The 14,884-nt window shown below is 39.5% G+C and overlaps 1 protein-coding gene across 3 annotated transcripts in view; it reads right to left on the reverse strand.

Annotated features, from left to right (window-relative positions):
* Nucleotides 1-14,884, reverse strand: part of tpk1 (thiamin pyrophosphokinase 1) — a 61,787-nt gene that overhangs the window by 34,663 nt on the left and 12,240 nt on the right. For all 3 annotated transcript variants that reach the window (XM_054622619.1, XM_054622618.1, XM_054622620.1), the window contains exons 4-5: nt 10,250-10,319; nt 667-739 (exon numbers count right to left, since the gene is read on the reverse strand). In XM_054622619.1, the coding sequence (XP_054478594.1) occupies nt 667-739; nt 10,250-10,319 (143 nt within the window). The remainder of the gene's footprint in view (nt 1-666; nt 740-10,249; nt 10,320-14,884) is intronic.

Here is a 14,884-nt window from a genome sequence, read left to right on the forward strand (position 1 = left end):
CCGTATCTTAATTGTCCAATACATACAATGCTCTGACAATATTTATATTTCGTTAGCTCATTAAGTCAGCAAGAATATCCCTGGAATTGTTCAGAAATGGAGGAGTTAACTTAGATGCAGTGTAGTCCTATACACAATCAAGAGATTCTTTTGTATGACTTCACAATGTGCAGCTAAAATGATCGACCAGCATCTACTTGTTTTGTAATTCAACTTACAAAACAGAACTTTAAGGCAGCACAATGAAAACAAAATCATTCTTAAGTATATTCAATTGATGTCAAACACTGTTCTGCAAGAAAATGTCTTTATAGTCAGTGTAACTTTGCACCAGATGGGTAAATAAGATGTATTGAGTAAACTATGAAACAGAGAAGAGTCCCTGATTGTGTGGACAAACATGCAAATCCTCAATCCATGTTGGAAAAGTAAACTTCCTAATAAAGTTGTCTACATGTCAAGGTGGTAAGGTTAAGGAGTCAAGTTGTACATTTTAGGCTAGACAGTAAGGAGTTATTTTCGTCCATGTCTGCCGAATTTCTTTTTGCTTATGTGTGTGTGTGTGTGTGTGTGTGTGTGTGTGTGTGTGTGTGTGTGTGTGTTTGTGTGTGTCACTGTGTGTGCACCTGTAGATCAGAGAGTGCGTACAAGTTGTGTTCCACTCACCTTGTCTCCATAGAATGCTTTGACCTCAGCAGTAATGGAATCAAAATCCCCACTGATATAGTCGGGGAGAAAGCTGGATGTGAGGATAGAAAAGAGAGGGTGAGTGACAGAGGGAGAGGGTTACGATTGCAAGAAAGACAGAGAGTGTGAGGCAGAGATAGAAGAGAGAGGGGGGGAGAGAGAGGACATCGGGGCATGTGTCAGCTCTTTGATCTGTGCAGCGAGGGAGTGACGCCGCCGGGGGAAGACGAAGAGACATGGAGACTGACAGGGTGATTCTCTGTGGCAGTGAGCCTGGCACTGGCCCACACACACACACACACACACACACACACACACACACACACACACACACACACACACACACACACACACACACACACACACGGCTGACTGCAGAGATCGATGTGAAAGCACACACACATGTACACAACCAATTTCTCTCACACACACGCACACACACAAATAAACAGAGCATGATGTACCTGGTGTGCGTTCAGATATTGGCCTGTTCCATTACACTGAGTGACTGCATTCTCCATTAGAGCTGTGGATCATTGTGATTACTACAGGTCACAGTGCAATTTCATGTTTTGAAACATGCACTCAATGAACGCAGTATATACTGTTAGAGTAAATGGTGAAATAAGGTGTGTGTTTGTAGGAACATGTCTATTTATATGGGCTAGTGATATGGGTTAGAGGAAAAACAAGTAAAAACACTACAGACTTGTGTGCTGCAGAGCACTTCAATTTTTAGAGCTACATTGACAGTCAACAGTACTGAGAACCAAATTATAATACTATAAGCCAATATCATATAAAGTCCTGTTATATGATATGAAAGTCATGTTTCTGGTTTAAATAATACATCTTTGTAGAGGAAAATGCTGATCACAATAGTTTCTACATTTAAACCTCAAAAGACGAGAGTGAGTTTAAATTGTTTAAATTGTGTGCTGATTATGCATCATCGCCCCTCTATATCAGCAAAAAACAAACAACAATTAAGAGTCAAGTTTTGTTTATTAATGCATATTTCAGCCATTTCAAATGATTAGAAAATAAATTAGTACTCAGTAATGAGCCCTAAGAGTACAGCATATATTAATGTTGAGGTTATTGTGCAGTTAGTATGCATGACACAAATTACATGTGGCAGGAACATGTGTGATGGAGGATGCAAATTAACCTGAACTGCTAGGTTTAAAACATAGATGCATGCTAATGTAAGGCCATTGTACATGCACATTTTTTGTTAATCGATTATGAAAAGGAGAAAAAAAAAATGAAAATGCAATTTATTGGAATGAAAGCCCTACCTCCCCATGTGTTATGACTCATATAACCCAGAAATACCTTCTCAGAAAACAGGCACAATGATCCCAAAATGAAGTCATTCAGAATATTAGTTGTTAACTACATAAACCTGGCAGAAATTCTATGTTAATACATGCAATTAAGGGGATTACAAGGGAAAACTAAACTGGGCTGGAGGTTTGGGAATATACGTGCATGCAGGCGTTGCATTCCGAATACTAATATCACTATGTATTTTATTCATCAAAATACAACTGTGTTTTGAGGCAGCCTGCATTCCCAAGGTGGAGGAATTAACAAGGTCTCTAGCAGATATCAATGAAAACAACCAAAAATCCACCAGCCACTACTGAGTGGAACATTCCTGTCAGAGAGAGACAGATAGCTCTCTGTTTATTCCATTTATATGTGTGTGTGTGTGTGTGTGTGTGTGTGTGTGTGTGTGTGTGTGTGTGTGTGTGTGTGTGTGTGTGTGTGTGTGTGTGTGTGTGTGTCTGTTTGTGTGTGTGTTTATGTGTAAGAAGCAGGACCACGCAGGGATGCGGTTGCCGCTATCTAGAGGCATTAACAGGTCTGACATTACGATTTCATGGTTGGTCGGGTGGTGCGTTTGTTTGTGTGTGTGTGCGCGTGGGTGTGTTTGTGTGTATGTGTGTGTGTGTGTGTGTGTGTGTGTGTGTGTGTGTATGTGTATGTGTGTGTGTGTGTGTGTGTGTGTCTGTGTGCTCCCCAGCAAGAGGCGAGAGCGCTGTTCCGGTCGGTTGAAGAAAGAGATACAGAAGGATTATTCCCTCCCTCCCTCCCTACCCAGTGTTCCCATTCACACCAAAAAGATACAGCAAGACAAACGGAACAGCAATTGTATGCAATCCACTGTCACACAAACACAAACACACAAACACCTACCACAAGCATGCGTGAAGTCAATCAAGCACAACTTTCCCTGAGCTGGACAAAAAAATGTTATCCAAGTAAAAACTTCCCCTGTCCTAACAAACACATTCACAGCACACACACAATATGCACAAACATCTGCATATAAGAAAGTACACGCAGGCACATGCACACTTTTCCCCGGGTTATAATGCAGGACGTCACAATTGCATCTCCCTTCAGATATAACCTTCATGTGACTGATGGGACGAGACTTGGCACTAAGCCTGAGCATACACACACACACACACACACACACACACACACACACACACATACGTACACACACACATCCCGTTGTGACCTGTGTGCATGACTCCATCGGCTGATAGTAATTGACCAGGCGAGTTTCTAAATTCTGTATCTGTGTCTGTGTGCGTGAGCGTAGATGCTGTTTGCGAGTGTTTGTGTGTCTGCGTGCCGTGTGTCTGACAGTCTTCACTTCCACATTAATATTAACTGACACTTTAATTTGGATGGGAAATAGAGCATTTTACCGCCAGTTTGTCTGAGTACCGGGTGGCTGGGATGGCTGTGTGACCTTTGCCTGTGTTTGCGTGTGTGTATGTGTTTGTCCATTAGCCGGCTTGTGTGTCCCTCTCTCTGCTTCCTTCTTTGCCTGCTTTTTTCCTCCCCTCTCCCTGCCAACCAACACCTCTTCCAACCAACACATTTTCACTCTGCAATACTTTTCTATGTAACTGAGGCAATTTCCGTCATCTAAGTACTTCATTTAGATAGGAAAGAAAAACAATCTCTTCCACCATCTCATACTTCCTGTCTTTGTTTCCATCAGATTAAGCCTGACCATTGTACCATATGACCACTTAATTACATCAGAATGTTTTGTTTATATTCTCTCGCTCCCTCATATCTTTCATTATCTCCTGAATCACAGCATGATGAACACTCATTCCTTTTGTCTTGTCTTTTCAGCACTTGAGGAGATGCAGCTCTGATTACTCCTCTCATCCCTCCCATCTCCCAATCAGAGGAGCAGAGACGGTGAAAGGTTGGAGGGATTATTTTGGGTGACATCACTAACGACCCGCAACAAGCCTCAAGCAAAGCAATTTTACACGTTCTGCTCTCTGATTTAGATGACTATTGATATAAACTGGAAGATGGACATGTTATGTCAACTTTTGTGCATGTTCTCGAGTTGCTAGAGTTGGCGCGTGTGTTTGAAGGAGAATGTCCTTGGATGGAAGATCTGAGCACTTGGCACTGAAAGCAACAGCATTATTTCTTCTCACAACAGTCAGATTTAAGTTTAGATAGTTTAGTTATATCACAAAAAAAGGTAGTTTAAGATGCATGCACTTGATTTCAGTTAACTTTATTATTTTTGTGATGGTCATAAGTGTAACTTTGGAAGGCCCTTACAGATGACCTATTTGTTCATTCAAATATGAGGACTTGTTTGTTTCTAGATGGGAGGTGTATGTGGTATATATGTGTGGATCTCATGATAAAGCATATTATTATCTCACTGCAACAAAGGCTCTAATTAGCCCCTCAGGGAACTATAGTATGAAAAAAACGCATGAAAAAAACAGATTGCTAATGGTTGGATGCATTTTTGATTGTGAAAACATGTAGGCCATGTGTGTTTGTAGTAGCCTGATGTATTCAAACAACAGTGATCCTGGGATTTGAGATCCAACAGTGATTAATCCCAAAGTTAATCAGTGTGATGGCCGTAGCCTGTCAGACTAATAACCAGACACCGTCATAACTACACACACTCCTTATGCCCTAAACACACACACACACACACACACACACACACACACACACACACACACACACACACACACACACACACACACACACACACACACACACACACACACACACACACACACACACACACACTTATTTAACTCTCAGAATTACTCTTAGGGCTACTTGGTGTACTAGAGTTGGGGGGGAATTCGAAATTCTGATTAATCTTAATTGTTACAATTCTACTACGACAAACAACACAGCAGACATTATGTAAAATCAAAAGCCTTCACTTTAAAAGGTAACGCCCAGTTCCCCAGGCTCATCAACTCTACTCAGCAGGTCAATTTTCCAACACAGAGCAATAAACACAGAGGGGACTTTTCAATCAGTCTACAAAAGACTAGTTGGAGAATATGTGGGCTAAAAAAAACAGAAGAAAACTTGGTTGGCTATGAACTTCCTGACAAAAGATGAAATAATGAACAAAAAAAAAACCAGTGGTAGCTAATTACTGTGGATTAATAATTGAAGCATAGCTAACAGAACAGACATACTGCATTAACATTACATACAACTAATTACACCAGCCTATCAAAGGTGCAGAGAAGAACTAATAAATTAAACAAGGTACAGGATTCTAAAATGACTAAGCATATTAATTGAAAGTTTGAAATGAAAAAGAAAATGTAACAGCACTGAAAGCAATTAGGAGAATGGAGTCCTTTCTTAACAGTCATCAGCTGATCCCCCTCCTGCCTGGTTTCATTTGCAATGTAATCCTCTTAATTGCTGGACTGTGCCCCTGTTTTTAAGTCACGCCATTCTGCATAACCCAGCAGTTAGACGTGTAATCATTTAACTACAGCATATTTGTAGGGAGCTTTGAGTGAATTATATAATGAGGCAGATACACGGGAAACCTTATAAATGTTTAAAATGCCTTAGAAATCCAAACGCATCTCAAGTCAACTCACACTGGGTCCTGACCACTGACCTAATTAAAATAATATCATCACACCGAGCCGTTGATCCGCCTGGTGAGCAACAAAGGATAAAAGGTGCGTGATGGGATTGAGGAAACATGAAGTGAAATAGAGAGAGCGACTGTCGGAGATATCTCTTTGCCACTAAGTCTTGTAAAATAAGTAGTGTGGCGCTTGACAGCTTAATTTGCTGAGCAACAGCATTATCTTCTCTAAACCAAGATGCATACACAATCGTATACTGACACAACTATGCCCTGAAAATCTCTTCCACACATACACATGCTTAGTCAAACGCTCATAGATCCACGTACACATCAGCTGCAATTTTTATGTGCTCGTGGACAATTGCCTCCCAAAAAACCCCCCTCCCTGCTCATCCATCTCTTGACTTCTTATCCTCTCAAAGGATTTGATTACATGCACAAATTAGACCAAATGCTATTTTCATTTAGAAATGAGGATAATACAGGATACATGAGAGCCAGGCGGTCTCAGCTCCAACGAAAAGCCCCAACGAAAGCTACTTTAGTGCATTCCTTTGACTGATGACAGTTCTGTTGATGGAATGAAATCACTCTCTGATAATATGCATTTAGCACAAGTTATATTATAGAGCAGCTATTCAACCACTAGCTGTAGATATGGATCTGTCTCTGTGTGTGACTGATAAGGAAAAAGGGAGACACCATGATGTATTGTTCCATAACTATAATATCTAAAGCAAACACACAATAGAAAAGCTTTAACACTTTTGACTCGCACTAAACTACTAATGTTATTAACTTCATTAACAGTTGAACAAAACATTACTTAAGATCAGTTCAGTCTTCAACTATTCCAAAATATTGTTTGGACTCACATTCACCTGAACCCCAGATCATACTGGTACCTAGGAGTCCTAGTACTAAGCAGTTACTGGCTGATTGTGTCAGTTTACCATTATATATATATATATACAGTACCAGTCAAAAGTTTGGACACACCTTCTCATTCAATGGTTTTTCTTTATTTTATTTTTTTCTACATTGTAGATTAATATTGAAGACATCCAAACTATGAAGGAACACATTATGGAATTATGTGGTAAACAAACAAATGCTCAACAAACCAGAATATGTTTTATATTTTAGATTCTTCAAAGTAGGTGAATGAGAAGGTGTGTCCAAACTTTTGACTGGTACTATATATATATATATATATATATATATATATATATATATATATATATATATATATATATATATATATATATAATATATATATATAAATATATATAAAATGATGAATGTTGCTTCTTATATGTTGCTTACAAATAAATAAAGGACCAGAGGGAAAGACAAAGTACACACAATACACATACACACATACAATCAAGATAGACAACGCATGATTGGATGAGCAACCCTTACTTAGGTACAATAATGGGACTTTGAGCAATTTCCTGCAAGTATGTAATAGCAGTACTTTAGAATCGGTACCAGGAAAACGAACAGATGAATGACTCAGATTGAGTGAGCAACTACTTGACCAAAGATATCACGTACGTACACATCAGCCATGTACTGTATATAATCAAAGAACACGATACAGTTTAAACAACAATGGCGAAAGGAGCATACATGGAATTCAACAGATATAAGAGGAGAAAATTATAATATACAAAATCATATGGTGCGTGTGTAGAGATGTGAAAGACTGTGAGAGATTACCTATCGAAAGAAGATGCAAAGCGATATGAATGAACTCAAGTTCCATCTTGATTAAGTATGAAAGTATGAATATGCACCATTTGTCTTCTAACACCCCATAAAGTGAAGTTGAATGCTTGACGTCACTCATCGTGAGAGACAGAAAGCCTTCCCCTGACGTGCTCCATCCTCTCTCCATCCTTAATGGCTTAATGACCACCATTAAGGCTGTTTTGACAGAAAATAACTTGGCACCTGTCTTTTAGCCGTGGGAGGCCATCCACCCACTCTGTTCCCGTGGGCGACCAGGACGCTGTTGAGGCGGAGTGGAAACTTTATTATCCTCATTCATTTGACGTTCAACCTCATTATTATTTTTTTTAAATTGAAATACACATTCACAGGTCGTGGGAAGGCCATCACTTTTTCAGGGAGCTTTGCCGTCATTTACATTTCAAAGAAAATCTTTTGAAAAAACTGTAACGCTACAAATTTCAATTTTGGTTTGTCCTCCAAAAAGACCAACCTCAGGCACAGTTTCCCAACAGGCAAATGAAATGCCTTGATTTTCCTCGACAAATCTGACATAACTTATATCTGCACCAGCATAATGTCAGCACAAATACTGTGAAGCTCTTTTGCTGGCTCCTCTTTTTAAAACTGGATCTTAAAAGCCGACGTGTTAACCTGAGGAAGCACAATTTGTCAGCATTAACTTACAGAAGTTTTTTTTTGGGGGGGGGGGCGACACTGATCCTTTCATGAGTCTGTTGATGTCAAAACAAAATAGCCCACTTATGATATTTTGAACTGAAGTTTTTAAACTGTGATTCCTGGGTCGGAAGAAAAAATGTCCCAGTACTTGTTTCATTTGGGAAAAGTGAAAGCTGTAAGATGTACACCCACACACATACACAGAAACAGGCAAATGCACAATAACACAAATAGACTCACACACAGGCACAACTCCGTTCAGCTATCTATTAAATCTTTATCTTGGTTTTCAAAACAACATTTAAGTAGCAATCTGTTTGTAGTGTTTTGGTAATCTTTGGTTTTCTTTTTATTTCCCTGCATCTCTCTCATACCTCGCTCTATTTTATTACATGCTGCTGTTGTCTGTGTTGCTGCCACTACTCATAGAGCTTGGCTTTGATTGATCACTTGCATCTCCCCCTCTCTGAAGTCCATTACTTATGGTAATGTTAGGTTAAATACATCTAAACTTGCTGATGATTGATTTATGCATCCTCATCCATAAACCTTCCCTTATTCTTCCCCCTCCTCCCCTTCCTCACTATTTTTCCCTCCCGTCTCCAACCCTCCCTGTATAATATATAACTTTTCAAGACAGCTGCTGTTTGGGTTGGGAGCAATCAGGCTATAAGGGAGGCCTGGCTGTCAGCTCCACTGTTCAGGCTGCTGACAGAGCTCAGGGCTGGAGGGTCAGAAAATGAATACTCTGTGTAACACAGGCAGACTCTGCCAGCAGGCCAAACAAGCTCAAACTCATACCCTGAGACAGAGAAACATGACTAGTTTTATTTTGAAAATGCAATGAAAAGAAAAATACACATACATGTTTGTTGTACTGTACTAGTGAGGACCTCATGCCCCACAAAAACTTTAACTCTCCATACTTGCAGACTCTTAAATCTAATCCTAAATTTAATTCTAGTTCTTACTTTAACTGTGCGTCCTCTTTTCCATCTATAAGCACAAGTTAATATTAGAAAACAATTACTGTTGACTGAGCATTATATATTGTAGTAATATGAGTGCAGTGTGTGATTAAATTATTCTACCTCCCCTTGTTTATGATTTTGATTGGCTGAGATTGTCTTTCCTCGAAAATCTAAGTTATACTGTTTTTGTTTTGTAATTCCTTTGGACTTGGAAATGGACAATAAAGCACAACACCTCGACTAACACAAACATTAAACATTAAACATAATTAAAGCAGTGTTGTTGGTTTGCAGTGAATCTGATAAAGTCAGCAGTTACGATACATGATTTCAACTTTATCAACATGGTCTGTTTGACTCTGCAAATATGATAAACATGTTCGATTAGCAAAGTATGCAGAGCCTCTGACCACAGTAAATGTGCTGTTTTTAATGGCCGTGCACAGTCAACATACCCACTCACATTATGACACTAAATTAGTTTTAAAACATTAAGGATTTCAGCTTTAAACTCAAGTTGCAACCTCAAGGACAAGGAGAAGTTGGCCGACTGAAAAGGTGTGAATGGGCCTAAACGACGTCCCTTTGCAAATATGTCCTCACCTCAGATGTCTACAACCTAAATGGTTGTTACCAAGATAGAATTGCAAAAGCATGCACATAGGGAGAGAAACACAGACACACATGACATCGCATTCACACTCTGACAAAATACACACCCATGCTCACACTCAGCGTGTTAATGTGAAAGCCTCAACACTTCAGGGACATGGTGAACCCCAGATCCATCTCTGTCCTGACAGCAGTCCTCCATTAGCCACACACACACACACACACACACACACACACACACACACACACACACACACACACACACACACACACACACACACACACACACACACACACACACACACACACACACACACACACACACAAATGTGGTTGCAGAACATACAGTACTTTATCAGAAAAAAAACCACACACACACACACACACACACACACAATGCTAATACATATACAGGATGCATTTTCTCACCTGGAACACGCACACTCTAGAAAATGCAACAAAACACTGAGTTGCTGAATGCACAAACACAATGCTATTGAATAAACATTGTGAACTCGCAATTTTATCATCTTTGTCCCAAACATGACCAATTAGCTGCATAAACAGAGGAAGACATAAGTGAAAACACAAATTAACCCATGCAAATGTGAACACAAGGCCGACTCACCTTTCTCTGTCTCCAGCAGTGTTGTTGTAAAGATGATTGGCAGCTCCATCAGCACATGCCCTCAAGAGAGCTACAGAGAGATAGACAGAGAGATACTTTAGCCTGTGTAACTGAAGGCAATTGGTTTAATATAAATAGCACACCTAACATTCACTGGAGACACATTTCTGCCTTTATATGACCAAGTGACTGTTATATATGTGCCAGTTCAAACTGGTTTAAACGATGTGTAGTACCAAAATTACCAGTCTCCAGCTTAAGTTGGGTGTGCCCATTCTACTTTAGGATGTTCCATTTGTTCTTTCTATCTGGGTGGGTACACCACCTTAGCAGAGACTGGTGTCCTTAAAGTGTTATTTTTTTCCTCACACTTCACTTACATCAATTCTTCCACCTTAAAAACTCATCACATTCAGAAAGCCTCACAGCAGGCATGAAACGCCACAGATGATTAGTCCCACAGGAAGGAGATACAAAGAATGACACATAATGATTGGCATTGGACACTGTATACTTTGAGAAGCAAAGGGATTAGGAATTGTGACCTGCCATGTATGAGTGCAAGTTGTACATGGTACAAAGGTTTTCAAAGGAATTATTCTCAGATGGATTCTCTTTATACTGTGCTGCGGTTTCTTTTCAAAGGGTGTTCAGGGTCTTTGTGAGGACAACTACAGCTTTTGTAGCCTGCTGGCTTGATTCTTGTTTTGTGAGATATGTTTAGATAAGTGTCTTATAATAAAAGGGATGTTATTATACACTGATACTGATTTTCATAGCAGTGTGAACAGCACGCCATTTCTCCACAAAAAAGCCTTTATTAAAATCGGGACTCTTGTTTTCCTTATCATTGTCCTTGATATCATCTGCTCACTAGTTTGCTGGCTTCCACTGCACACCAAGCATAAATGCAGATTTCAGTGGCCTCTATGTTTCCATACGACAGCGTGCTGCGCGTGTCGCATGCTGGTCGGTTCTGGACCGTGACCAGTTAACACTGAAATCTGATGTTGGCCACAATTAAAAGAAATCCGATCTGAGTATTAAATCAGAATTGAACACTAAGGCTTGTAGAGTAAATGTAGCAACAGATGAATGTGCTTCTGCTTTATACACCCGCGCTTTTAATTTATCAAAAAAGGAAAAATATAACAACAATGTGCAATTTAAACACAGCACGAGTTTTGACACCAACATCAGTAATACCAAGGCTTTTGTTAAACAAAAACCTTGGTATTACATCAATCACTGTAGGTCCAAATTAGTTTTAAAAGAGAACTACCTTTCTGCCATATAAAATATAACAAATGACACACTACACACACAAGTAAATTGGAGTTGACCCTTTAAAGGCAAAGTAAGTGAAAGAGCACTTATCTTTTCTGATTTTAAAAACAGTTAAATGAGGTGGTTATTTGCCATTCTTAAAAAGGTATTCAAGTTGCACTAAATTAGATGCAAACTATTTGCAAATGTATGCTCTTTCAAGGCCGCTATTCTATTCAAATTGAACAGGCAGTCTATTTTTTTAAGAGTTTGTGGCTCCTGTGTTGCACATAGGGGAAAACTTATCAGCTGTCGTTTGCCACTTGCATCTAGTTCAAAAACTAACTAAAGCCTGCACCAAAGAGGCGATGGGCAACTATTGTACACAAGATTGATGTCTCACCTGCTTTATATATATGTATGTATATATATTTCTACTGTATACGTTTTTGCTACTGTGCTAACTGTCCAGAACTGTAAAATTCTGTCTTACAGTCAATTAATTTATTTTTTATTATTTTATTTATTATAGCGAGACAATGACATGCATGACAAGATGAAACAGAATTTGATTCATTGGCTGACAATACAGGATTAACATGACGGGGCAAAAACAAAAGACTATGAACGAGACAATAGTACCTGCTACCTGCCTCACATTTCAGGGTAAAATAATCATCAAGACTTTCTACTGGTAAACTGACTCCTGCACATCACAGACATGAATTAAATATAGTTTACAATGCTGTTCTTCAGGATGTAAACTGTAACAACGACACATCACAGTCCTACAAATATGCGCTTGCATGTACAGAGCATACTTTGTTACACCTACACACTGCTAATCCACATGCACAGACTCACACATGCACTTAAATAGACAAGATTAGGTGATCCTTAATCTAACTGTCCTTGTCTGGAGTGCTTAAAAAGTAGAAGAATGCAGACAAATTTGCATTGATGTAAATAAGACACTGAAAGCAGTGCTTTATTCATAACCCTCACCACCTGCTGTCGACGTTTCACGTCAAGAAATGATTGGAATGTAAATGACTCATTATCTCTGAAAGGGTGCAAAGGCTGAGAAACTTTTCAAACAATAACTCGAAAAAACTGAGAAACTCTTCTTTAAGCCTGCTGGTGCCAGACTGTGAAGCTATCATTCATTATCTGTGTATACACACAAACACAAACACACACACACACACACACACACACACACACACACATAGACAGACAGAATAATTTTCAGACTTAAGGTTCTAGTACAGTTACTTCTGTCTGTCAATCATTTACTCAGCTCTGGTTGCATGACATGCCATTAAAATACACACACACACACACACACACACACACACACACACACACACACACACACACACACACACACACACACACACACACACACACACACACACACACACACACACACACACACACACACACACACACAACTAAATGTTGCTTTCAAGTAGCAACATCATAACACCCTTTCAAAACTATCTGACGTTTGTAGCATTTCCCATTATATGCATTTTCTCACTATATTTTTGCTTATATATCCATCTGTAATCTTAGGCTGCTTTCACACTGTGGTGGAATAAAAAGGGCCATCGGGCAACCATAATATGCAATTTATCATAGGCTTTGATAAGCAAGGTCCCTTCCAGTATGAAAGCAGATCTCATAAATATCAATGAGCCATAGTTTTTCAATAATCTTGTTTACATTAAAACCTCTTTTGAAATGATTTTACACTGTTAATTTATCATTACATTTACTTTATGCCGGGGTTTCCCCATAGTATTTACAGTGCAGCCTCCCTCCTCCGCTGAATTAAAAGCCGCCTCTGCTTATGTTGGAAGAATGACATGACAAGTTTATAAATGATATTAGCCTCATTAGGCTTCAGGAAGTATTTGAGCAGTGGCGCTACAGCATACAGCGGACACCAGACTGACTTTATTTCGTTAAACACCAGTTGGACGATTGTTTTATCAAACACAGTCTGGTTGAGCTTAAAGTTTTTTGTATGGTTTAGTATATGACGTTAACTTGTATTGATCAGCTGGACAGCAATGGCTGTGACATGCTAGCCATCTTCCAACTGAACATTTAAAAAAAAAAAAAAAAAAAAACTTTAACAGTTTAAAGTTTTATATCCCAATCAATCAGGGATTACATTTTCCCATTAAAGCACGCTGTTCCCTGTGTTCTGGTTGATGTCTCTGACTGTGTGTCTAACTTCAATTGTTCTGGTGTATGCCTGTCAAATAGTCAAGAAGTGCGCTTCTTCTATCGATTTAAGATTTTTCACACAATTTTCTACAATCTTACTTCTCAGAAAACAGGTCAAACTTATTCAAAAGCTAATCTTCATTGTAAAGGGAATGCCTGTGGGAGCTTTTGTCTTTTCTAGATCTCTCAACATTCAGTTTGTCTTCATCACAGTAGGCCTAAATGGCAAAAGTGTTTAAAATGATCTTGAGAACGATTATCTCTATCTGCACTCCATTCAGGCAGACAAATACAATTACTGTTACTGAAAACAATGAATTGCCGTCTGTATGAAGTGCACCCCAATTGTGAAGTCAGCAGCTGAACTACCTCCATCTTCTCCTTCTCTCCAGAGGATTTGAGTTTAACGAACAAGCTCCACAAAAAAAATCCCATACAGGCCTCTAGCTGCCTTATGAATTCTGACGGTGATATGAGCGGGGGACAGCAGAAGCAGTAAGTGGAGATGACCTTGTAAATTAACTGGCCATAATAATCCCTCCCTGCGGGTGTAGAACCAACTCCTCCTGCCACTCATTCTGCTGGATGACAGATATGGTGTGCAGGAGATAATGCAATTCCACACCCAGTACTAAACCTGTCATTTCAGTCATTTTTGAGTTTGATGCAGGACTGATGCATGTTCATGCAGACACACACACACACACACACACACACACACACACACACACACACACACACACACACACACACACACACACACACACACACACACACACACACACACACACACACACACACACACACACACACACACTGCTGTGAGGTATATTCTATAGCAGGCCGGTATTGATGAGGTTAGTGGTGAGGATTAATACCTGTCAGGTTGGGGCTTTAGCATTGTACAGGAGAGGGCAAACGGTCACAGAGGGCGGTGAAAAGATTATTATCCTTATTATGATGCCTTGATGCCCTCCCTTCATCTATCAGTCCACCTCTCCCCCTCCACCTGTCCTCCTGTCTCCAGATACACCCTGCTCTCTACACCTTGCCTCAAATTTGATTGATTTCCTGCACACATATATCTCATTTTCTTTTTTCTAAAGCTCCACTCTGTTACTATTTATTCTT

Source organism: Anoplopoma fimbria, chromosome 21 (assembly GCF_027596085.1).
Source record: "Anoplopoma fimbria isolate UVic2021 breed Golden Eagle Sablefish chromosome 21, Afim_UVic_2022, whole genome shotgun sequence".
NCBI classification, from domain to species: domain Eukaryota; kingdom Metazoa; phylum Chordata; class Actinopteri; order Perciformes; family Anoplopomatidae; genus Anoplopoma; species Anoplopoma fimbria.